The sequence below is a fragment of the Xenopus laevis genome, chromosome 3L (genome assembly GCF_017654675.1).
Source record: "Xenopus laevis strain J_2021 chromosome 3L, Xenopus_laevis_v10.1, whole genome shotgun sequence".
Classification (NCBI taxonomy): Eukaryota; Metazoa; Chordata; class Amphibia; order Anura; family Pipidae; genus Xenopus; species Xenopus laevis.
In genome coordinates, this window is record NC_054375.1 from 109,719,290 (window position 1) to 109,747,051 (window position 27,762).

The following is a 27,762-nucleotide window of genomic DNA, read 5'->3' on the forward strand; positions in this document are numbered from 1 at the left end:
TCTTCTATCAAAAGGAAATAAAATACATTAGGCTTGCATCAATGTGGATTTCTGCAGCACAGACTCAAATCCTTACATTTATAGTAGTGGGTACATTATCCCACTACCCACTGATGTGTGCCCAATTTATGGCCCATCCCAGTGATTCTAATTTTTCTGTGTTACCCTGGACTGGCGATCCACTTCTTCTTCTTCTTCAAAAAAAATGTACTTGGTCGAGGTACTTTCTTCTTAACACCAAACTGTCATTTTTTTGTCTCTCTCCCAGACATAGCCTGCACAACTGGGCAAGTGAATGTGCAGTACAGAAGTCTTAGCCATTTCCTGCATTGCCCATGCACCCAGCTGGCACAAGGGACGTCTGGGAACAGTGAATAAGAATGTTCCATGAGCGGTTGCATTTATTTTAAGAGGGGTGCTCACCAGAGGTAGCCGGTTATCAATTAGAATCACTGGCTTAAATTCTGGCAACTTTCCTAGTGACTTTACATATCCTTTAAGAATTGCTTTTGCAGCGAAGGATTCTCTCTACAATATACATTTAAAGGAGAACTAAACCCCCTTAGGTACAACAGTCCCCCTTACCTACCCTCCTTCGGTCACCATCACCTCTCCCTCGTCACACAGTCTATTACGTAGAATATTGCCCTCATTTGAAAACCTGAGATAAAGAAGCATATCAGCACAACAGGGTACCCAGACACCATCTTCTGTCCACTACAATACTCTTAGGGGGTTATTTAAAGTCAGAATCCAAAAAACGAAAAAAAAAATCAATTTTTTTAACTATAAAATCTGAGTTTTTAGTGGAGAAAAAAAACCCCCAGTTTTTCTCGATTTATTATGCCCCCGAGGATGGAAAAAGTCAGAATCCAAAAATACTACATCTCAGACCTGCCGAGGTTTGGTGTTTGTCCCTGATCCAATTATATTGTGATTTTTTAATAATAAATAAGCTCCAATCATAGTTTGGTCAGACTTTTTTTAATGCAAATATTCAGATAAATTTGGATTCTGATAAATAAGGCCCTAAGTGTCTCACAGTGAACACGGACACTGCAGGCGCCTGCGCAGCTGGAGCTAGTCAGGAATCCGAATAAACTGCACATGCGTCTGCAGGGTCGGTGCCGCTGAAGAGTATCTGAATGGACAGAAGATGGGGCCTTGAAACTACTGCACTGCTCTACGTTTTTAGCTCAGGTTTTCAAACAGGGGCACTTTTTACGCAATAGACTGTGCAGGAAGGGAGAGATGGGGGGAGGCTGATGGAGGGCAGTTGAGGGGGGCATTTGTACCAAGGGAGGTTTAGTTCTCCATTAAAGGAAAGAAGTGACGGGCAACTATTTCAGTCTTACAGGGGGCTGGATTGGTTTTATGATGCAAAAATGTTTACAGGACACAACAGGAGAAAAAATATGATTTATTTTGTATCACGTTCTAAATGAATCTTCAAGGGAAAAAAAATGAATACTAAACTCTGCTCCTGAAATCTGCTTTGTGTGTGTATGTTCAATTTCCCTTTCCAATGCAAGAAACACACAGGAAAGCCAATGTTAATTTCTGGCTGCACTGTTTATTTTGCTGCTTGAAACCTAAGTGACAGTATGCCACTATACTTATTGGGTCTCTTCTAAAGGTTTACTACACTGCAGGTACAGAAATATATATATATATTTATATATGTATATATACCGACACATTTTTTGAGGGCAGGTGGGACATTTTGCAAAATGCAGCAAACATATTTTATACATGAGAAAAACAGAAAATAAAGAAGTGTTGAAAAGGATATGCATTTCAAGTTATTGCAGGTTATTCTGTGAGATATTTTCTGCAGGTAAAACGTTTAAATTGAGCCAACATGTCGGTGTATATTTAAAATCATGACAAAATCTTCCCTCTGGTCTTTATTTGCCCGTGGCAAATCTACTAGGATGTTGCTTATTTAGGGCAAGATGAGAATACAGCATATATCCCATAACATTTTGGTTTTCTTCTGGAGGTTAAAGCTGTTTTTTTTTTTTCTTGGGATAAACACAGCAGCAAAACACAAACCAGCTCATCAGAAAGTGCTTCTGCCAAAACTCCAATTGTTTTTTTTTTTTCAGGACACACCAAACCAACAGTAGTTTTGCCATTCCCAGTTCCTTTAAAGGGTTAGATCACTGCACTGGTGCCATAAGTACTTATTTTTTTATTTTGTAAAAGCTTGTTCTTTGTTAAGCAAGCTTGCTGACTACAGCCTGGTTGAGAGAATTCAGCTGATTGGTCCATTTATCTAACGCAGTGTATCGTGCCCCACCTCTCTTCTGATGGTCAAGTTCGAGGAGCTGGTTGACTTGATCAATTCTCCCATTAATGGTGCTGGGAAAGAAAGAAGAAAATAATTTTAGATAGCATAAAACTAGTGCTTCACTAGTCATATTGTTATTTTAACAAACGCAGCACCACCAAGCATTATTGATATGACTTGTGACAAAAAATGTGCCTGACTAGGACGGATTTTGTAAGGCTAAATGAAGTATCCGGTGAACAAGAGAACCACGGTGATACCATATTTATATATAAGTCATTTGCTTTTGTCTTGGCTCATTGCTAATGAGAAGCATTATTGAACTCGGAGGTTTCAGCAGCTCGTTGAGAGTTGACAGATTGTTTTTCTTTACTGTAAATATCAAGCAAATAATGTCCGTTTATTGCAGGGTTATTGCATGGCAGATTAGCTATGACATATGCAATGGACCATATAAACACTGCAAAGGACAATATACTCTGTAGGAATCAGTAAGAATACTTTTGAGCAATCCTAAACAGTATATCTCAATTGAACTGTGCAGCTGATATCACACTGGGCCCTTCAGCTCAACAACAGCCTAATGGATATGTGTCCTCCTTTTCAAACATAACTAATATAGATATACATAGCAGCTGGAAGGACACAATAAGTAAAAGCAGGTCATACTAAAACCCTTCAGCTCCTTCTCTTTCTTATCCTCAGTTTCTTCCAAGCAGTACTGTAGGGGACGGGTTAAAATACACCACAAATGAACTACTTAACCCCTCTCTGAAATAGAATGACATTTTAAAAGCAGTTAAGAGCCATAAAAGAAATGTCACCATACTGCTAGTAGAAAGATATTGGAGCATTCATCGTGAACTGACCTCTGTATCTTACACAACACACGCATGACACAGACTTTATAAAATCAGTGACACAGGCACTGTATTACCATAAGGCTGGTGGCACATGTAGAATTTTTCAGCTCAAAATCATGTGCAAGTCTTGGCTGAAAAGGGCAATTATTGACACATTTAGGTATTTCCCATTCAACTTTCTATCCCTCTGCAAATAGTTATGTAGTATGTAGAAGAGGTTTTAAGAATATCCCACTAGGAGTATAGGAAGTCTGCAAATGAGCACTGGACAATCAGTTTTAACCCTTCTGTAGGGAGACACAGATTAATGGTTCCCATACATCGCTACACTCCGGTTGTTCCTAACAGGCAGAACAGTCCTGATTAAAGGATCATAAAGAAGCAGGGCTTGGGGTTCAAGCAGATCAGGGGTGTGGTTGGCTCAACCCCAGATAAAGGGTGTAGCTTAAATTGTATTCATTTCCATTCATGTTTGTAGGGAGGTATAACAGAGACTGAAGTCTGTTTCATATCAGCCATGACAACTCTGTTACACAGTTGAAATCATACACGTGGCCCTCCAGCTGTTTCAAACAACATATATCAACAGTCAGGGATACAAAGTTAATCAATTTAGCAGCAGCCAAAGTATAACATGTTTAATGGTATGGTTCGCCTTTTAGTATGTTATATAATGGCCAATTCTAAACAAATTTTCAATTGGTCTTCATTATTTAGTTTCTATATTTTCTGCCTTCTTCTGATTCTTTCCAGCTTTTAAATGGGTGTCACTGTCCTCATCTAAAAAAACAAATGCTTCAGAGTTTTTGTTATTGCTGTTGACTGTTGAAATTGCAAACTGGTGAGCTGCTTAATAAAAAGCTCAATAACTCAAAAACCAAAAATAATTAAAAAAAATTAAAAACAATTGCAAATTGTCTCAAAAAATCATGCTCTACATCATAATAAAAGTTAACGAAAAGCTGAACAACCCCTTTAAAGGGATACTGTCATGGGAAAACGCATCAGTTAATAGTGCTGCTCCAGCAGACTTCAGCACTGAAATCAGTTTCTCAAAAAAGCAAACAGATTTTTTTATATTTAATTTTGAATTCTGACATGTGGCTAGACATATTGTCAGTTTCCCAGCTGCCTCCAGTCATGTGACTTGTGCTCACAGCACAACAGAACAATGGGAAGGTAACCAGATAACAGCTCCCTGGTAGATCTAAGAACAGCACTCAATAGTAAAAATCCAAGTCCCACTGCAACACATTCTGTTACATTGAGTTGAGAAACAACAGCCTGTCAGAAAGCAGTTCCATAGTGCAGCACTGGCTCTTTCTGAAAGCACATGCCCAGGCAAAATGACTTGAAATGGCTGCCTACACACCAATATTATAAATTAAAAAAAATACTGTTGGTTGAATGTTGGAATGAAATATTGTAGAGTGAATTATTTGCAGTGTAAACAGTGTAATTTAGAAATAAAAACTACATCATACAACTCATGGCAGAATCCCTTTAAGGCGCCTCTAGTAATTCAAGTAAAGAAGGTCCATGCTAAGAAACATAAATACACCCCTATATGAAGTCAAATAAGGAGGAAAAACAAAAACAACATACTTATCCAGTATACACTGCACCAGCAAACTCTCAACATCGGCTACATCTATATTTAGCTCCTAAGAAAGAAAGAAAGAAAGAAAGAAAGAAAGAAAGAAAGAAAGAAAAGGTTAATGTTAATGTGTTGCACTTTTACTGCAACATACACAAAAACAAATGTACAACTTTTGCTGGTTCCAACTTTTTTATGGCGCCAAGTGGACTGATGACGTCACTTGATGCCATAATTCACATGTGGGGAGGGTATTTCAGCTGTTACACTCACAATGCACTATATCCTTGAAAAAGATCTCCATGTGGGAACAAAACGTTGAATAAAATCGGGATGGGGCTTGGTTGGATTCCCGCAACACAATGTATTTAAACTGGTAAAGGGCGTTTGAGGCCCGAAACATGTTGTGTGTTTGTAGCAGCTAATAAATCACATTGTTGCAGATCTTCTGCCCTGGGTCGCTCTCCTCACTATTCTACTTGGATTTATGTCGTAGACTTGTGGTAATGTCTATGAGGAAAGAAGCACCGCTGCATATACTACTGGGCTGTGCGCTGAAGTAATCCTGATTGAGTATTTAAACTGGTGTTTGTATATCCGGTTCAGCCGAAACGTTAGTTGTGACAAGAATAAAAAAACTTTTTCGCAACTTAAGAACTGTGAGTGCGGCTTCTTCTATCCTTCCCTGTCAAGGACTGCACCCAGGCACGAGAATCTGGATCTTATTTCGTGAGTGCTGATATCTACTCTACTATATATATAGGTGATCCCACTGGTGGCTAATAAAAAGGCAACCAAGTTTGGGAGTTTTACTTTGAAAGCAGCAAGTAAGTTGCAGGTAAAACTTAGTCCCTTTGTAAAATGTATAATGAAGCAATAGAATTCTTAATGAATCAGATGCAATTTGAGTGTAGGACTGGCCAGATATGGGATGGCTTTGATGTAGTTGATAGAACGAGAAAAACTCTGGCACTCGAGGTAAGTGAAATGCAGGGTTCCCCCTTGCTTTTATTTCTTGTGCAGACGTGCAACGTTTCGGGGTGACCCCCTTTATCAAGCATACAAACTGACCAAAGTGCAAACCATATAAAAAGAGTGACCAATTAAAATAATTAGCATACATAATTGCCAACATTCAGTTTGAAAGACAAAGTTCTCAACCAATGACCTTATAACATGTGGAGAAAAGTTTTTTTTAAAAAAACTTTAAAAAGCATTACAAAATATTACATAAAAACATGTTTAAAACACCAAAAATTCTGTGAAAAAGTCCAATTGTGCCAGGGCATTCAATCCCTTAAAAGTGCTAAAAAGAACCATGTGTCTGTAATAAAGATAAAACGGATACAAAGTAGTTAGGTAGCTGCCTCTTATACTCAAAAGATAAGAACATTGTTCTTGCTTGACGTAGTTGGCCAGCTTAAATATATTGCAATATATGGACAAACAATCCCTGTTTTGTTTTAAGGGTAAGGTATTTTTCAGTAGCAGTATGCACAAAATGTCTCAATGTCTTAAATATATTGATAATGGGTTGAGTGCAGAGGACTCTTGTATTTGTCTATATGTATTTTGTGGTCACAGCCTCATTGCACCCCCGCCTAATTGTTTTAAAAATTAGCGGTGAGCACAACTTTCCCTTGTTTGTTATAGTTTATACAAGAGCAGTGACCAGCTCCATGTTGTAGCTCCCACCCTACCCAGCTATAGTCAGGCGATCCCACCGGTGGCTAATAAAAGGGCAACCAAGTTTGGGAGTTTTACTTTGAAAGCAGCAAGTAAAGGTGGCCGTACACGGGCCGATAAAAGCTGCCGACAGACCGTGTCGGCAGCTTATTGGCCCGTGTATGGGGCCCCCCGACGGGCTTCACCGATTGAGATCTGTCCGAAAGTCGGCCAGATCTAGATCGGATGGGACAGAAAATCCCGTTGGATCGCGGCCGCATCTATTCGTTGATGCGGTCCCGCGATCCGACCGCCCGTTAAGGCATCGTTGTTGGGCCCTAGGGCCCACGATCGGATCAGCCCGATATTGCCCACCTCAAGGTGGGCATATCGGAGGGAGATCCGCTCGTTTGGCTACATTGCCAAACAAGCGGATCTCTCAGTGTATGGGCACCTTAAGTTGCAGTCTCTTTATAAAATGTATAATTAAGCAATTGAATTCTTAATGAATCAGATACAAGTTGAGTGTAGGACTGACCATAAATGGGATGACTTTGACGTATTTGGCCATCTTAATTTTATTGCAATGTATGGACAAGCAATCCCGGTTTTGTTTAGGGTAAGGGCACATGGGCAGATTCTGGGAGATCAGTCGCCCCGGCGATAAATCACCTCTTCTTCGTGGCGACAATCTCCACGAACTGCCTCCCCGCCGGCTATAAAGAAAAATCTCAAGCAGGAGGGTACTCGCGATGCTTCCGCTGGCGGGAAGGCAGTTCGGAGAGATTGTCGCCCCGAAGGCGGCGATTTGTCTCCAGGGTGACTAATCTCCCTGAATCTGCCCGTGTACCCTTACCCTAAAGGGCAGGTTCACTTATGTTTTGTTCTTGCATGACGGTATCTCTGTATCATGTACTGCAGGGGTGTCCAGACTTCGGCCCGAGGGCCACATGCGGCCCAGGATGCATATGAATGCGGCCCAGTTTGGTTCCCTAGGAAACGTCATGTTGCAAAGGATATAGGAGGAGGGGGAACTCTGCCCATTGCCCATTTAGTAATAATATAATAATAAGTATATTTAATATCCAGCTGTCCCATATTCCAGTGTATAGCTCCATCTGGTTATCCAACTGGTATTGTAGTTCTTTTCTGTGTATTTCCTTTACTTTTACAAATCAAACGTGTTTGTGTATTTCATGTGTGGCCCCAGACAATTTTTCTTTTTTCAATGTGGCCCGGCGAGTCAAAAGTTTGGACACCCCTGATGTACTGTATATGTATTGGATCAGATAAATTCAGTTTAACAAGAGGACAAAGACTCAGCTTACAATGAAAAACCTCTTCACCCCGTTCGTAAATGAATACATGCCTGCACTTACGTAGTTATGGATACAGTTTCCCAATAACCTTGGCTTACATTAAGTACTGTACTCTGTGAATAAATATTAATGTCGGCTTTGAACAAAATCTCAGACTTGGCTCAATCACGCCCTTAAGCGAAAGAACTTTGAAAGTCAAATGGGCTAGATTAGATAAGAGAAAGGCAACAAAGGCATATTAAAGTCATGTGGGAAGGATAAAAGAAAGCAATAATGCTTATAAAACTCTCCTGCAGTCTAGATAACGTTAATCCTTACGTGATAGGACTGTATTATGGCTATATGATATGTGTCAAACTGTTATGAGAAGGGAATTCAACACTGGGGAATGCGACTTCTCCTCTACTCAATGACATCATGTTCCTTTTCATTGCATAAAGGCCAGGCTATATTTAACTCTCAGAGACTGTATGTTACAGCCATTGTTGCAGGATTTCACAATATGTACAGTACTGAAACCAAGGAAGTGGAAAAGTTTGTTTGCCTAAAGTGACAGATTACGTTTCATTTTATAAATAGAAACTGCTAATTACTCCAAGGCTTTAACACACCCTAGGAATACTTCAGAAATAAACCTAAAATATATGGTTATTTTTATCTCTTTGTGAACCAGTTACAAAAAGTGACCTCACTCACAATGAGGGGTGGGTGTGTCCTTACAGTCCCAGGCAGAAGCACAGTAGGAGGGGAATAGCCAATCACAGCATTGCATTCACACAAGCAAAGACAGGCTTTAGTTCCTTATCAGGTAAGTCTGGCTGCTGATTGGTTCCTATCCTACTGGGTGCCGCCACTGCCCCGGCTGGCATAGGCTAATATTTTCTCTGCTACTTAGATTGTAAGCTCCATAGGGCAGGGCTAAATTATATTATATAATGTTTGTAAAGTGTTGCAAAATGTCAAAACAATATAAATAAAGGATAACAACAGATTTTCAGGGAATATAGAACAACATTAATCCTAAATCTTAACCCAACTTTTTCTTTAATGAGTGATAATGAGATACAAAAAAAAAAGTTTTTGTACACATAATACTTCTCTCTTCCCAGTAAGAAACCTAATTTTGATCTGCTAAAACAGGTTTTACCACATTTGATAGAATAAGCCTGCATTGAACAAATGATATTGATAATTCCAAGGTCCTCATGTGATTTACATTTAAAAGCAGTCGTGTAGCATTCCTACACGTGATGACAGCTACTCACTCTCGCACAACTGATGTCACTCTTGGTTTCAGTGACAAATGTACACAAACCATTGTCTGGAAACGTAAACTTCTCACATGACACCAGCTGATGATTCATGTATTGAAAGTAAATGTAAAACGTCTAGTTTGAAATTGTGAATTAAAATAATTACAATTGTAGATGTCCATGATCTGTATTGTCTTACCTTCGAAATGAAAGGAATATGTATTCTTGTATAAGGCTTAATTAACTTTATAAGCACTTGTGTTCGGATGTTCCGCAAAAGCTCTGAAATATCAACAAAGCAACAAATTACTAATTTACAATATTTTAAAGGTCACTGCAATACTAATAAGGCTGCTTTACAGATCATCTAGGAAAGAACACCCTTTGAAATTGCTATATAAATTCAGATGTGGTTTTTAAAGGAAGAGTAACACCAAAAAACAAGTGTTTTAAAGGATTGACAATATAATGTATTGTTGCCCAGCACTGGTAAAACTGATGTGTTTGCTTCATAAAGACTACTATAGTTTATATAAATGAGCTGCTGTGTAGCCATGGGGGTAGCCATTCAAGCACAGGATACACAGTAGATAAGCGATCATTTCTAAAGAATTCCATTGTATACTACAGAGCTTAAGTTATCTGCCTTGTATCCTGTGCCTTTTTTCCAGCATGAATAGCTGCCCCCATGGCTACACAGCAGCTTATTTATGTAAACTATAGTAGTCTTTCTGAAGCAAACATCAGTTTTACCAGTGCAGAATGAGAGTAAATTATATTTTCATCACTTTAAAAGACTAATTTTTTTGGTGTTACTGTTCCTTTAAGCATCTTTGAGTCAGATCATTCACTTATAGTATAAGTTTTGACCTCTCAGGTCACTATGACAGTTAAATGGTTTATATTTACTCATAAGCCCAGTGAAATTATACTACTCCGTCAGGACCAAAAGACCAATAGTGGAATAATTCCAAATGTACTGCAAACACTGAGGTTGGTTTCCTTAAGAGAATATTATATTACAATAATGTGTGAAGTGTTGTCATATTCAGCAGTATTAGCACAAGCTGATTTCCATATGGCAATGGCTAAACAATGGTTATTCTTTGAAGTTTTCCAGCTAAGAAAAGAAATACATTGCATGGACGTTGTACCTTCAATATGTTCCCTTATAAAGGGATCATCCATGATGTTGCTGTGATTTGTTTTCAGAATCTTTTCAAATTCAGTGATGTCATTATTCTGATAGGCACTGTAAAATAAAGACATGATTATTTACACTAAACAAATTATGATAGAGCATACACATATTTGCTTGTTTAACAAGATCAGCAGCTGCGCCAGAAAATAATTTCTGTGGAAACTTTTCCATCTCTTTCTAATACACATAAAATGGACAACATTTTGTTCAAATTAAATGCAGCAAACCGGACTTAAGGTGTAAATATATTTTGCCAATTGCTTTAGTAATAAATAATGAAATTCTGTCTCATCTGGACATTGCAGGGCTAAAAAAAAAAAGCAATTTAATTATTACCAATGCCACCAGAAAGCCCAGAGGAATAATTATATGTGTACAGTTATACCACATAAATAGTGCAATAGTGATTCCTATGTTGCAGTAGCATAGAATCCTAAGATTTTACTCTACTGTAAATGTCTAAGGGATCTAAGGTGGCCATAGATGCACAGATAATATCGTGTATGGAGGGAGATGAGCCGACCGATATCGGCAGAAGACTTGGATGTCTGTCAACTCATTGATCGGGCCGGCTGGAAAATTTTCAACAGGCGCCATTGAAGGCACCCGAACATCGGCCATTGTTATTGCTGAATGGTCAGATACAGGAAGAATTCTACTGTTTCTACTTGTATATCTGACGATTCAGCTCTACACATGTGTAATCACAGGTGACCTGTGACATATATATACAGATGTATAAAAGTAAGAGAGAACATAATGGCTTACCTTACTAAATTTGTCATTGCAAGAATTTCTGGGTCATTTTTGTACGGTTTAGCCTAAACATAGAAGGATACAGATGTAACTGAATGCACAAGGAAATCACACAATAAAACATACAGAAATGGGACTGCGTGTTGTACCTCCTGAGAGTCAAAAGGGTTTATTCCAGACTTCATAAGCATGTTTGCTAGGACAAGGTATTTCAAGCAGGTTGTTCGCCTAGGACTGCCAGATTCATCATAGTTTTTAAAAGCCTCAAAGAAATCTGTGTGGGCCTTTTCAAACTCTCCTTCTCTTAAATGCATTTTTCCTCCACATTCTGAAAAAACAAGAATACTTGTTATGTTACTGAATTCCATTACAATGGAAGAATTATTACCATAATTGCCTGTTTAAGGACTAAAGATGGCATAAAATATACACCCCTTCTTTTGGTGAGTGTTCTCAGTAAGACACCACAATAACGTTTTGACACAATTAGAAATCAGCTTCAAGTATAGTTGGATTATTAATATTTAAGTCACAAAGGTGCCATATGTTGGTGAATAACTAACAGCAACTTTGTTTCCTTAAGGCAGTGGCATACTGGACACATGGGGGTATATTTATCAAAGAGTGATGTTAATAGTGAAGTTCCGCCACTAGAGTGAAATTCGGCCACTTTCCATTCATTTCTATGGGATTTTTAAAGGCGTTTTTCACTTTCACCCATTGATAAATATGCCTTTCAAAATCCTATAGAAATGAATTGTGAGCTGCGGAATTTCACTCTAGTGGCGGAACCTCACTCTTTGATAAATTTACCCCCTAGGGTTTTGTAGCCTGTGGCTTCTACAGAAACTGCATCTATGCGCAGTGCAATAACCTGTTTGGCAGGCAATTACAATATCAAGCATTTTGTCCTTGCCTCCCTAGCCACGAATTGCTGTTGGCAATAAAATTATGGAAATTAGCTTGTGTACCATAGCCTTACATGAACAATATACACTATATGCTATTATATACAGTACAATAAGCAATGTCACACCTTGTTGATTCCTGCCCATCCCCTAACCATGTGTCTTATACCACTTTATCTTTCCTTTTAGATTTTAAGCAGGGCGCGCTTTACCTCTTGTAACGGTTATCAGTTGTACTTTTGTATGTAATCTGTATGCTCAAAGTACATACCCATTCATTGCACATTGCTGCAAAATATGTTGGCAATTTATAAATGTATTAGTAAGTAATAAACAATGACTGCTGCAGTTAGATGTGGCATGTTCAATTTAAGAATGCATACCAACAATATTGCAACCAGCGATCAAAACAGAGATTCGCTGAATGAATGCTGTTATGTGATTGGCTAGGAGCATTCTTTCCTGTATTCTGTTTTGGGGCTCCATAAAGTTTATAAATACAGCTCTGCTGTTTCCATAATTTACTATTTAAAGGACATGTTAACCCCCCCCCAGCCAAAAAATCTTATCTGTAAAAAGCCCCACTGTGATCTTTAAATACCTGCCTCTGCGGTCACTGAGAAGTTAATAGAGTGGCTGCTCCGTTCCCTTGATCTGTCTGCATATCGGCAGCTGGCTCGCTCCCTCTCCCTTCAGAATTCTCCTTGCCGTTTGGCGTGGGGAGCATGCGCCCTTCTCTGCTTCAGTACAGCTGAAGCTTGCATTATCAAGTTTTTGTGCAGAAGGGACTATGCGCACATGCGCATTTAGAAGAGGAAGCCAGAAGCGATGACGCCGGGCAGGGAAAATGGCCGCCGGGTGAAAAGTTTAATGCAGTTACACACAAAGCGACGGTGCAGGACGTAGGATCCGAATGGGGGTGCGAAAATGATGCGGTTGGGGTCAGGGTAAGGTGCTCTATGCACACAGACTGGCACCACAAAAAAACTTTACATGTCCTTTAAACAGAGAGTCATTTTTATGGATCTGCTGCTCTATTAAAAAAAATTCTCTTCACTTGATGATAACTAAGATAGCACCCATCTTTGTTGAGGCAAAACAACACCATGGGTTTTTTTTAATGCTTAAAGTTTTTCGTAGCCTTACGGCATAGAAATCTAATTAAAGAAAACCCCAGTTCTCGAGCAAGGAAACCTCTGGTTAAAAATGAGAAATAAAGTATAATTTATGATGCCTGGGGGAAGGTGCGCAACAGCACACCACTTCGTGCTCATTCTGCAAGCCAGTGGCGTAACTAGATATTACTGGGCCCCACAGCAAATTATTTTTCAGGCCCCCAAAATGTTTAGAGGTTGACCAATATTTATTGAAATTGTATATGAATTAGGGCCTCATGGGGCCCCTTTACCTCCTGGGCCCCCCTGCAGCCGCAGGGTCTGTTTCCTCTATATTTACGCCCCTGCTGCAAGCACTTCTATCACTGGTCTGAACATTGTGCCAGATTAAAAAAAAACATCTGCTGCAAGATGTAGACCACAAGCCTGCTCTGTCCTTCCTGCTTACCATAAAACAGGCCGTAATGACAGGTCCCCGCTGTGGCATGTGGCCAGTTCAGAGGGACAGGTAAGGGACAGGAGGGGGAACCTTACATCCCGTTTGTCATTATATACCTCATCTAATTGAAATAAATATACACAGAGAGAGTTTATATTCTGGGGGAAAAAAATCAGATCTTTAGGATGCTGAAGAATCACAACAGCAACATTTGTACTCTAGTAAGCTTACCACGAATGACTCCCATTATAAGGGGATGAGGGATAGCAGATTTAATGTGCAGTGACTGTTCATATAATGCTTTGAGTTTCTTATTGTTCTTCTGTGCTGTATACATCTGAATTTCCAAAGCATATATTTCCAGTAGTTGTGTACCCTTCTTCAAGTCATCCTCTCCATCATCGGTCTGAAAGAAAAATTTGCAGTTACCTTAATAGTATTTCTGTGAAAAAAATGATCTGTCATCATGCCCATTTAATTGGTGACCTGACTTAAATCCTCAGCACAGATTTTGGGAACTATGTACTTTACTACAGTGAACTGCACTGCACTGGTTTATAAGACTATCCCACGTAAATAAGATTAACAGGAGGCGTTTCAGAGCAGTCAAGGAGACTGGTGGAATAAGTAACACCTTTTCTGACTCTAGGAAAAAATCATCATAAAACATCTACCTCTTTATACTTCTATTAGACATTTCGGGGCAAATTCACGAAGCGCCTAACGCTAGCGTGAATTCGCCAGCGTTGGGCATTTTCGTTACTTCGCATATTCACTAACGGATGCTAGTGTTACTTCGCACCCTTACGCCTGGGGAATTTGCACAACGGACAAAACTACGCAAATTCACTACGCGCGCAATGTTCTTATTTTTTTTTTCTTTTTAGAAAATTTTTTTCTAAGTCCCAAAAAACGCTGGCATTTTTTCTTTATTATGGGTGATAGGCTGAAAAAGATCGAAACATTTTTTGGGGCTCCCCTCCTTCCCCCCTACATTTCCTAACTCATGGCACCTTAACTATACAGTGGGCACATGTGTAGGGCAAAATAAAAAATTTATTTGCTGTTTTGAAGGTTTCCCAGGCTTGTGTAGTTCTGCTACATATACCTCCATTGTAACTTGAATTTGGCGCCGTATGCAAATTAACCATCGATATTGTAACTTCGCTTTGCTTGGCGAATTAACGCTAGCGCAACTTCGAAACCTTACGCTACCCCTGAGCGCAACTTCGGATTTTAGTGAATTTGCGGATCGCTGGCGAAAATACGCCTGGCGAAGTGCGGCGAAGCGGACGCAGTGCAGCTACGATTCTTAGTGAATGTCCCACATAGAAAGAGATAAATAAAAGCATCAACAATCACAACATGCAGATTACCTGGCATGACTGGTGAAGCTGGCGTAAAATCTTCTGTAATTTACCATATTCCTCTCTTTCCAAATATAGTTTACCAAGCTGTAAAACAAAAATAGGCAGAAAGATTTTTCAGGACAACGTCATAAATTATTCATAATTAATTTATCTTGCGGTCATGAGAAAAAAAAATACCTAAAAAAATTTAATAATGTGTGAAGTAGTATATTTTAGGAACCCAATTTTTAACTAAAGTAATAATCCATTTCCTCATGCCAGTTTGTATTTCTTTTCACAGAATCCCAGTCTGATTTTAGGCCTTTGCAGCATACAGTGGCAGTCAAAATACACAAAATCGAATGGCCTCAGACACACTTGTATTGGCCCTGCGCGACATATGTTTTATGGCTGGGATCCTAAATTTACTTGAAATCAGAACCAGTGCTCCACAGGACAGAATCACCCTTTATCTAAAGGCCATTAACATTTACTACACTGCAGTTTCAAATACCTATGGCTGATAAGGAGCCTTAGCCACAGTAAAAAGATGCATTGAACTAATTTAGCAGCCCAAATTAAAGGCACACTACCTTGTTGTCAGTGGGAATGAGTGCACTTTCAGTTAACTGTAACAAGGGCTGATTTTAGGCTTTGGGGTTGTTTTCAAAATCAAAAATAAAAATTGCCTGAAATCATGCATTGTGCTGCGGCTCTTAGGTTTGCCATTTTTATACAAAAAGGATTAGATCCACTGGTAATGTGGCTTGATTTATCGTGTAGGGTTAGACCAGGGGTGGGAAATCAATTGATAATTGATTCATTTTAATTCTCATATTGCTAATTAATCATGGAATGAGAGGCGTTAATGAGCTCAATATTATTTGATTTTGAGTGCACAATTAATTGATAGAGTTGATCGGTGTTTAAATTGATTCTTAAATTTGAAATATTTCATGCAATTAATTTATATTCATCAATTCATTGGTCATTTGTTTAAAACTGTGGTAACACGGGGTTCTATTCTATTCTTCAATGATAAAAAAAAGTTTGCCGTACATGCCAAGATTGGGGAGGGGGGTAGTTTGGCTGATTTGATCATACTACCTAAAAGCACTGTTGCACCATACCTTTGTATTGGTTTTAAACCATAACCGGTCATTTTTTGCATCTTTTAGAGCATCAAGTGTTGTTTCATAGAACTCTTGCAGAAGGTCCATCTTTGAAAATAAAGTAAACAGGAGAATCAACAATTCAATTTTAAATTGTGACTATGCTTTCTTACAATTATTGTTTCCTTACATTTACAAAGATGATGTAAAAAGGAAAATATTATGAATATTAAGATCTAATAGAAGCTTCATCTTTCTTAATATAATGTTTAAAATTCAATACAGTTTCTGAAATAATCTAGTTACACTTCACTATCACACTCTCAGTAGTTTGAGAGAATTAGGATTTGTGTTGGAGACATTTGGAGTTTTTAACATCATTGGTGTGTGCCCCTCTTTAACTTGGTAATGCAGTATACCTTTGTTCAACATGTACACAGACTATTCAGTTAAAAAAATGTATATCATAAAGCACTAATGGATTATTTTTCTTTTTTTACTTGTAATACCTCCCCCTGTAATAAGGATATTTTGTCTATACAGAGATAAAGAGCTCTGTATAGACAAGCTGTTCCCATCCATCAGCAGCAGTCTATGGTTCAGGTTTATAGGTAGAGGAGTTCATTACACAGGGTATATAAATTGGAAACTTTATTTATAAACTGCCTTTTCTCTATCGACAACAGCTCTGAAGAACCAGGAAAATATTTCCCTATTTAGTAAAATAACTAAATATTGCTTGCTGCAGGCCAGATGACGACTGGTATGGGGCATTAAACGCGCCTATAAGGTTTCGTTCAATGACAATAGTCACTCTCAAACCCTCATCCTACTGTACATCAAGGGGCAAATTTACTTATGGTCGAATATTGAGAGTTAATTAACCCTCGATATTCGACTGCCGAATTGAAATCCTTCGACTTCGAAGTCGAAGGATTTAGTGCTATTCCTACGATCGAAAGAATAATCGTTCGATCTAATGATTAGATCCTTCAAATCGAACGATTCGAAGGATTTTAAACGATGGATCGAAGGATTAGCCTTCGATCAGAAAATTGTTAGGAAGCCTATGGGGACCTTCCCCATAGGCTAACATTGGCCTCGGTAGGTTTTAGGTGGCGAACTAGGGGGTCGAAGTTTTTTTAAAGAGACAGTACTTCGACTATCGAAAACATTCGAATCTAGGTCGAAGGTCGAAGTAGCCCATTTGATGGTCGAAGTAGCCAAAAAAAACCATTCAACATTTTTTTCTTCTATTCCTTCACTCAAGCTAAGTAAATGGGCCCCCAAGTCTATAGTACACCTTTTTATATGCAAAGCAATAAAAAAATAAATAACAGCTGCAAATTGTCCTGCTCCTGTTCACTGAAAACTGCATCGGCCCAGGGTACTTGTGCAAAATCCTGATATTTTACAATATGGGGTACATTATTCCCTATATATTCAAGCTTTGGCTTTCATACAAATGTGCTTTCTTACTCTGTGATCCTTTAATAAAACATTGATGCCACAACCACTTTGTGTTCCCTAAACACATAAATCACAAAATGACAGCATAATTAAATGCACAGTAATCTGAACATCGCCAGTCCCTATTAACATAATACAAATCTGAATAAACATGTATGCTTTTCAGTCTTCAGTAAGGCACTTTTGCTGTAACACCAACTTTACAATCAGTTATTATTGCCAATATGAAAACAGGTATGCTATCATATCAAAAATTACACGCAAGCCAGCTCAAAGACTGGAATCCATACTAGACTTGAAGTGAGGGAGTTTTTCTGCAGCATTGCAATTTGACATACTGAATGAGGATACTGCACACAGAATACTGCTGTCCTTAAGTACTAATATTAAGCTATGAATGAAAACAATGACATAAAGACCAAGACATAAAGCAGTCAAGGATAAAAAAATCAAACCTGTTTGGATGTGGAGATGTAATCAAGGATAGAATTAATAGATTTTTCAGAGTAATTTCTTGTAACTGCACTGCGGATATAGGTCAACAGTTGCTTGTATCTGTTCATCATTTCAGGATAATTACTCTACAAGCAGAAAAATAGATGTATCAAGCAACTATATATATTTGTCATAATAATTAAAGTGATAATGACACTAACATTTTTCTTTTCAAAATATTAATCTACAATAAAAGTTCCTAAACCTGACAGTTTTGCCAACTTGACTGTCCCTTCTAAACCCGTCAGTTATAGTTTCTAATGCTAACGGACTCCTGCTGCACAAATATGGCAACCCCCTCATACAGGAACAAGGGGGTAAGAAAGGTAATGTAAAAGCATCAGGCAAATACTTTTATGGCAACATTATAAATAGCATTTAAAGATAATGTTATGATATATATATATATATATATATATATATATATATATATATAAAAAGGTTATTTTCTGATGTCAGTATCTCTTTAAGCAACTCGGTTAAAGAAGAACTAAACCCCCTTTTCGCCAAAAGTCCCCACTGGCCCCACTGCCTGCCTCCCCCCTGCACAGTGTTAGCCCTGATTTGTGTCCCCTCTAGAAATACTGACCGCACATGCAGAGTCAACCAGCTCACAGGCGCCATCTTCGACACTTCAGTATTTTTTGTAATATGAGTGCCATATTGGTGTATGCACAGTTGAAGCAATCTTCCGCTTCACGGCAACTGTGCATGCGCCGAAAGTAATGGAAATTGCGGAATCGAAAGAAGAAGATCCGAAGAATAACGGAGCGCCGAAAATGGCTGAAACGCTGACTCTGAATATGCAGTCAGTATTTCTAGAGGTATAAAGCGATACTCCCGCGTACTAGCTGCTGATCCAGGACACGATGTGAGGACACAAGCGTTATGTTGAAATATTGGCTTTATTAGAACAAACACACAGGGGGAATCTTGCGGTGGGTATGCTGAGCTGACTAGTCTTTGGCTGGGACTTTTGGCTAAAGGGTTTAGTTTTCCTTTAAGCAAATTGACAAATAAAAAAAGGCACCTTAAAGTGGACCTGTCACCTACACATAAAAACTGCATAATGAAAGTCCTTTCCAAATTAAATATGGAACCCCAAAAATGTTTTTCATTAAAACATACATACCTGTTATAAAGGTGTTTAAATATCTAAACTGTCAATCAAATATTACCTGCCCCGCCTCTATGCCCGTGGCATAGAGGAGGGGCAGTCAATCACTTTCACTTTCCATTCAGCACTTCTTAGATGTCACAGCTCTCCTCACATTCCCCCTTCCCTCCTCAGGCTCTATAATTGTGTACGGCACTGCACATGGACATTAGAGCCCTCATTCTGGTTCATACACAAGATTTTGGGGTGATACACAATTTCCTTTAATAACCGTGTCCACAAAATGGCAGCTGCCTGCTTGTTGTGATTGTATAATGCCAAAACAAAAGGAAACAAAATTTAAATAATAAATACAGTGTAAGTAAAGTTTATTTTGCTCAACTAACATGATAGAAAAGAATTTGAAATTATTTCTTAGGGTGACAGGTCCCCTTTAAAGGAGTGGTTCACCTTTAAGCATAAGTTAACCTTTAGCATGTTATAAAATATAAACAACCTTTATCTTCATTATTTATAGTTTTTTAATTATTTGCCTTTTCTTCTGACTCTTTCCAGATTTCAAATAGGGGTCACTGACCCCATCTAAAAACAAATGCTATGTAAAGCTACACATTTATAGTTATTGCTACTTTTTATTGCTCGTCTTTGCAATCAGGTCCTCTCCTACTCATTTTCCAGTCTCTCGTTCAAATCAGTGCATGGTTGTTATGGTAAGTTGGACTCTAGAAAACAGACTGCTTAAATTGCAAACTGGAGAGATGCAGAATAAAAAGCTGAATAACTCTAAAACCACAAACAATAAAAAATTAAAACCAATTGCAAATTGTCTCAGAGTATCACTCTCTACATCATAATAAAAGTTAATTCAAAGGTAAATAACCCCTATTGCAACTGGTTATTTTTTTTTTAATTATTTCTGGTTTCTGAGTTTTCTTAAGTTTTTAATTCAGCAGCTCTCCAGTTTGCAATTTCAAAAATCCAAATTACCCTAGCAACCATTCACTGATTTAAATAAAGATTTATAAGATGGCAAATAATTAAAAAAATATATAAAAAAATAAAATAATGAAGACCAATTGAAAAGTTGCTTAGAATTGGCCATTCTACATACATACTAAACATCCTTAAATTTTACTTAAATATGCCCTTTAACTCCTTAAAATGTGGTTTCTTTAAAGGGACAGTATACATCTATCTACACCTATTTTCCAACACAAGCAAAATTAATAGAGTCTATGTATTACGTTACTAATTAAAAATTGTATAATTGGCACAGTAGCATACCCTGAATATTATATATATTATATGGTTTTTAATGGAACCATTATCTTCTAGTACAGGTTAACACATTGATCTGGGAACAATGCAAATGCCAATACATTTTAAAATACTAATACCAATTTAGTGGTATAATTGTACATGTGCCATGTCTCATTGACTATCTAGGCCAATTTATTTATAACATACAAATGTTATGCTTATGTTATAGAGCAGGAATGGATACACACGGAGGTGCATACAGGAACCAATTGACAATAAGTTTTTACTAGTCACTGGTTTAAAAGGAAGCATTGGATTACTGGTTATGGACAGCTAAAACTGGGCAAAATACATTTTAATACATCACCTGAAAGGCTGATAGATACAAGAAAAGACAGAGATATGCATTAAACTGTTTCGGTAACAACATTTTTAGATAAGCATACAATTATACGTGCATGCAATCGTGCAAAATAAAGAATATACCAATTTGAAATTTATTTTGATCATCTGTTTCAATGCTTTGAATCCCCATTCTCCTTTTTCTCCTTCAAGTTCAAGGACCTTAAAAAAACACAAAGAAAACAAATCACATTTAGAAAATGCCAAGTTCTACTATACAAGATTGTTTCAGTTATAAATTAAATCTCTTGATGCGGATTAGAGCAACAAATGAAAGCAACATTTCCAATTCTTTTCCCACAATTATATATATATACACACAAACAATACAACTAAACTATCTGCTCACTTAATAAGATGTCTTCCTCTACATGACTTGATTTTCAAAAGAGTGCAGGGTAAACCATAGAAATATGATTTGTTTTAATACAACCACATCTATGTAATAGACAAATATTTGTGTGTAGATTTTGAATGGTACTTTTAGATGCAACAGTAAAACCTGAAAACAGGCATCACATAATGAACACAGAAGAGTTGTTCAACTACATGGGGTGCTTTAAGATGTCAGCCAACATAATTAACTTCCACTGCTCCTATTCACTTAAATGGGAAATTTAGGTGTGAGTTGTTTGGGGTCAGAAAATGCCATGGTGAACAGGACTTTTATCAAATTAAAAATATCATGGTCTGGCTTCAATTAATTTTTTTTTGGAATTTCCATTCCTTTAAATGTGTTGAATTAATTTGGAAGACTTGTACATTATCATTTCTCTCTCTCTCTCTCTCTATAAAGTTTGTTTTGCTATATAGTCATGTACACAACATGATGCATACATATAGAAACAATATGCCAACCTTCTGGAAACTGTTGAGTGCTCCCTTGGGATCATCTTCCTTCAATGCCTTTGAGTTATAGTACTGATTTTCCAAGTCAACATTCGGTTCTGAGTTGCTGTCTTCTGAGTATTCCTGGGTTTAAAACAAATGACATTTTTAAGAAACATGGGACATAAAACATGTTTGTTTACACATTTCACATTTTTAGCTCATATCTGTAAAATAATTACATTTAAAAGACACACATTCACTATAGATATAAAGTTTACATTCACTTTTTTGCCCTCTAAATGTTCAATAAAACAAGGTGCCTTACTTATCTGCTTACCCCTATTCATATAGGTGGATAAGGCTATTTTGCCTCAATGAGGAATTTTCTTCCAGCCACTCTAATGGAACAATAAACGCTAAAAGCAAACAATGGTATAATGCTTCCTTGGTTTTTGAAGCAGTAATCTTGCACTCCTCTACTCTTTAATTCTGCAAAATTTTCTATTTCTATATCATATTATATTTTGGTATATTATTTGATTTTAATATATGTACTGTATACCTTTGGATAGGGGTCCTACATTATTTTGTACATAAATATTACATATTTGAGTTGTAAGGAGTTTGTATGTTCTCCCTGTGCTTTATTGGGTTTTGCTCAAGGTTGTCCAATTCATAAACACACAGGTCAGTTGGTTTCTAATTAAACACCCTAGTGTGTGTGATGCGAATGATGAACAATCTCTGTAAAGTGATGCAGAATATGTCAGCATTATAAAAATAAATAACATTATATGGGTAACCATTGTGAGTATTACACTGCATGACATTTACAGTCATATGAAAAAGTTTGGGAACCCCTTTTAATTCTTTGGAGTTTTGTTTATTATTGGCTGAACTTTCAAAGTAGCAACTTTCTTTTAATATATAACATGCCTTATGGAAACAGTAGTATTTCAGCAGTGACATAACATTTATTGGATTAACAGAAAGTATGCAATATGCATCATAACAAAATTAGACAGGTGCATAAATGTGGGCACCCCAACAGAGATATAACATCAATACTTAGTTGAGCCTCCTTTTGCAAATGTAACCGCCTCTAGACGCCTCCTATAGCTTTTGAACAGTGTCTGGATTCTGGATGGCAGTATTTTTGACTCTCCCTCCAGTTCAGTTAAATTTTGATGGCTGCTAAACCTGGACAGCCTGCTTCAAATCATCCCATCGATTTTTCGATGATATTCAAGTCGGGGGACTGTGACGCCCATTCCAGAATATTGTACTTCTCCATCTGCATAAATGCCTTTGTAGATTTCAAAGTGTGTTTAGGGTCATTGTCTTGTTGGAATATCCAACCCTGCGTAACTTCAACTTTGTGACTGATGCTTGAACATTAGTAAGAATTTGTTGATATTGGGTTGAATTCATCCGACCCTCGACTTTAACAAGGGCCCCAGTCCCTGAACTAGCCACACAGCCCAACAGCATGATGGAACCTCCACCAAATTTGACAGTAGGTAGCAGGTGTTTTTCTTGGAATGCTGTGTTCTTCTTCGCCATGTAAAGCACTTTTTGTTATGACCAAATAACTAGATTTTTGTCTCATCAGTCCAAAGCACTTTGTTCCAAAATGACTGTGGCTTGTCAAAATGAGCTTTTGCATACAACAAGTGACTCTGTTTGTGTTTGCGTGAGTGCAAAAAGGGATTCTTTCTTTTTTCTCCCTGCCATATAGATGTTTTTTGTGCAAATTGCGCTGCATTGTAGAACAATGTACAGATACACCATCTGCAGCAAGATGTTCTTGCAGGTCTTTGGAGGTGATCTTTGTGTTGTCTGTAACCATTCTCACAATCCTCCGCATATGCCGCTCCTGTATTTTTCTTGGCCTGCCAGACCAGGGTTTTACAGAAACTGTGCCTGTGGCCTTCCATTTCCTGATTACATTCCTTACAGTTGAAACTGGCAGTTTAAACCTCTGAGATAGCTTTTTTGTAGCCTACCCCTAAATTATGATACTTAATCTTGTTTTCAGATCTTTTGAGTCACTTTGAGGATCCCATGCTGTCACTCTTCAGAGGAAAGTCAAACAGAAGCACAATTTGCAATTGGCTACCTTAAATACCTTTTCTCACAATTGGACACACCTGAATATTAAGTTCAAAGCTTAAGGAGCTAATCCGACCAATTTGGTACTGACAGTAATCAGTATTGAGCAGTTTTTCACATTTGATTTAATTTCATACAACTGAATACTGCTTCACTAAAAATCTTTGTTCAGCATACACCCCAGTACTCAAATGTTCCTGGGAAATGAAAGACATACCACTGTTATCTTTTTTTGTTGAAAGTGGAGTCAATTATTATGCAGGCTGAGAGGGTTCCCAAACTTTTTCATATGACTGTATATGTACCACGTTATTAGTTATGAAAGAGCTTACAGTATGATGGGGCACCAACTGTACCCCCACTTTTTTCTGCTTGCTTTCTCTCTTTTTAAAAAGGGATAATTTAGACTGTCCTCCTAAATCAAAGTACAGCAAATACAGTTTGTTACATGTGTTTTGCCAGCTATTTTATCAGAAAAGTATTAAAAGATCTTACAGTTCAACAGCAACAGCACACACAGCTTTTAGGGACAAATACTGTTTAAAAATGTTATTATCATGCTATTTGTACCTTTTTATATTACACAAATCAAACATTATTGCGATCATGTCAACTATCTCTGTTTGTATGGATGACTCCTAAATTGTAATTTAAAAAAAACTCTCAACACGTCAGTTTAATACGATATGTTTGTTTATTTGGAGCAGCGCTAAAAGGTCAAGATGGATTTGTTGCGTAATAAGAGACAGGCACAAATCATGTCCTCAAGAGCAGTTGTAGCCCAAAACTTTATTACTGCTTTAAGGCCAGTATATAGTGAATAAAGTACCCACTACTGTAAAATATTATAACTTACCGAGGAGTTCCATGACCATATAAAAACACGAGGCTGAAGGCTGAGTGTTTTTTATACAGGTCATGGAACTCTGAGGTGACTTCTAATATCCTCATCTTTTGCAACAGGGGAGTTGGAATAATTCATGTAGCCATGACAATATTTAATAAAAATTATAAAAGAAAAGTAGTTCTTTGATCAGATTAAGGCATAACTTTTGAGGAAAAGATCCGGGGGGGGGGGGGAGTGCTATTTGTATTCCAACACAAGAAAAGCTACAGCAGGGCTACAAATACTTCAATTTGACTTGCAGTGAGAAAGAGGAGAGCACTCGAACACAGATTAACTGCTTGTGATTAATATTTATTTAAGATGCTGTACACGACATGTTACGGGCTGTAATTGCCCTTTCTCAAGTGTAACAATCACAGAATCACAGTGAACATTTAGTGTGTTTAAAATGTTCACTGTGATTCTGTGTTTGTTACACTTGAGAAAGGGCAATTACAGCCCGAAACATGTCGTGTACAGCATCTTAAATAAATATTAATCACAAGCAGTTAATCTGCGTTCGAGTGCTCTCCTCTTTCTCACTGCAAGTCTAATAGTTTTGGATGTTCGGTACATCTACTTAAGAGGATTGATGCATTCATTTACAAAGAGTTAATTGGCTGAGCGCGGATTCCCTCTCCATCTACAAATACTTCAATTTGTTTCATTTTAATTTTCCTTCAAGGGGATCTATAGTTGAAATCTATGTTTCCTAGGCTTTGGGGAATGATTATAATGCCATTTGTAATTGCAATGCATTTTTTGATGCTCTAATAGCCGTTACCTTGCCTGTCAGTGTATTCCCCACAATCTGCTCAGTTCACTTGTACAGAAAACCTTCATGGCCAGCGGCCATCTCTTCTGCCTGACCCGCCCATCCACCAATGAAAAAAACAGTAGGCGGTTATTTTTACAGATGCCAGGTCAGAAGTGCACACAGCTGAGGGGGACAGTAGGGAGAGAGGAGGAAGTCTAGCGTAGTGTAATGTAAGAAATGAAATAACCTTACAGTGACATAAAACAGCACATTACTCGTTTTTTATTCCCACTACACTCTTACCGAATCAGCGTCATCTCCTTGCAATTACCGGAATGCTAGGATGGGCACCGTCAGAAAAAGCAGGAAGCAATTAGCTCAAAGTTTTAAGGCTTAGGAGGGGGCGCTTCTCTGGGGAATCCCAAGTGCAATGCGTCTATGGCCGGCATCATTCAATCCACAGTCCTGAAGATTATGTGACACCGGCATCTGTTACCTGTGCCTGTCCTAGCATTCCGATAAGCGCAAGGAGATTGCGCTGATTCAGTGACAGTGTAGTGGGAATAAAAAAACGAGTAATGTGCTGTTTTATGTCACTGTAAGTTTATTTCATTGCTTGTGTTACAGTACGCTAGACTTCCCACTCAGCTGTGTGCGCGCTTCTGACCTGGCATTTGTAAAAATAACCGCCTACTGTTTTTTCATTGGTGGATGGGCGGGTCAGGCAGAAGAAACTGCCGCTGGCTGCTTAGGTTTTCTGTACATGCATGTAAACAGAGCAGATTGTGGGGGAATACACTGACAGGCAAGGTAACGGCTATTAGAGCATCAAAACCATTAAAAAAATGCATTGCAATTACAAATAGCATTATAATCATTCCCCAAAGCCTAGCTTTCCGCCATAGATTCCGCTTTCACAACATAAAATCCAAAGATTTCATTTTGTATCAAATACATGTCAAAAAGCAACTACATTGTTATTACAATGTAAATGCCACTTTTAAAGTAACTGGCTTTGTTCTGATTGAGCCTACTTGCGACTTTTAAGAGAGAGAGACAAATTAAATTCAAATTGCTGATTAATGCTAGTCTCACAGGCATGTAACTTCTCCAACATCAACAATGTTTTAGGGTCCTTGAACAAAATTCTCACGTATCTATTACTGAAGTTGATGCAAATGTTGATGATGTTCACATTTTAGTATTGATCAACCTAAATTGTATTGATAGACCTTAAATGTATGGAGCACAAGAACATTAGGTTAGTCCTGTGCCTACTGACTATGCCGTACCTTGTGCACTTTTTCATCTCCAATTTGTGCCTGTATGTTAGCCTTCCATTCCAGTCATCCACTTAGACTGTAAACTCTAGGGGGCAGGGGCCTCCTTCTCACCATGTCTCTAACCACATAGCTCTTTGTCCTTATATGATTTCTGTTTATATTTATGTGATTTGTCTTCTCCGTGTATACTTATATATATTGTACATCGCTGTGGCTCCTTAACAGCACTTTACAAATAAAGTTATACATACATACATGGTAAAAATTGATTCTCGTAAAACCCCCGACATCCATCCGTGTAGCTGGACTAATGGACACTGCAAATCAAAAATCCCTACAGAACCACTGAATTATTTTTTATAGCAAATGAATGTGCATTGTTCATAACAGCCCATGTTGGCATATTACAAATTCCTGCATCTCTCACAGGGCCCAAATAATTGATCTGAAACAGGACACTCTGCTAAACATTTCCAGCTCTTATCGCAGATCTTGGGACTTCCAACCTGTGGCAATACACACTCCTGCGCCCCAAGATGTTAAAATTATAGTTCAACAACAACTGGAGGGCTCCCCTGTTGGACATCCAAGGGCCACTAGGAAAAATTCTATTTGGACCTTTGGACTTCTGAAGAAGTGAACTTGTTATGGTAAACATTGCCTTTCAATGCTCAGGCACCAACACAGTTCCAACATAACCTGCATTCTCTAAAGCTCTCCCAGATCCTTGATCTAAAGAAATAGGCGCTGTCGGTGCCGTCTGACAACATGCTCATCACAAATGCAGAAGCAGCTCCCGCCATAGTTCTTTTACCCAACGTCAACTACACGGGCGGACAGGTGACTAGCGAATGGGAAGTAGTAATACCAGACTACTCTGTCCTGTCATTGGTGACAATGCAGGGATACCCACTGTGAAAGTAGGTGCTAGACGTCCCGCCAAGTCATACCCCTCACCCTTTCCAGTTAACGGCCTACACTTATAGAAATCCCTCCGCCCGCCAACTCTGGGTGCGCCCGCTAAACGCCGCACAGTTTAAACTTGACGTTAACCTACCAGGTCGTAATCCTCTTCATCATCGCACATGAAGTCATCCTCCATGTCAGACATCTTGGCCGGGGGAACTGGAGCCAAAGGGCCTCCCAGAATCATCTGCGTCCGTCGGAATTATCCGCTCGTCCGGAACTGAATGATCACCGTCCTTTGTGCCTGGACGGACATGTCACACTGTGGGACACAGAAAAAAGAGGAAGTTCCGAGGCGTTACCCTTAGCAACC

The 27,762-nt window shown here is 38.3% G+C and overlaps 1 protein-coding gene across 1 annotated transcript; it reads right to left on the reverse strand.

Annotated features, from left to right (window-relative positions):
• Positions 1-1,404: 1,404 nt before the first annotated feature.
• Positions 1,405-27,722, reverse strand: cops2.L (COP9 signalosome subunit 2 L homeolog). Its single transcript, XM_041586789.1, has 13 exons — positions 27,541-27,722; positions 21,473-21,586; positions 20,699-20,776; positions 17,796-17,921; positions 15,889-15,978; positions 14,786-14,863; positions 13,641-13,815; positions 11,097-11,275; positions 10,960-11,012; positions 10,145-10,242; positions 9,190-9,272; positions 4,762-4,820; positions 1,405-2,364 (listed from the first exon to the last, which is right to left on the reverse strand). Exons 1-13 carry the CDS (start codon positions 27,634-27,636, stop codon positions 2,220-2,222), a joined length of 1,374 nt encoding a protein of 457 aa, XP_041442723.1. The 5' UTR covers positions 27,637-27,722; the 3' UTR covers positions 1,405-2,219.
• Between the last annotated feature and the right edge of the window lie 40 nt (positions 27,723-27,762).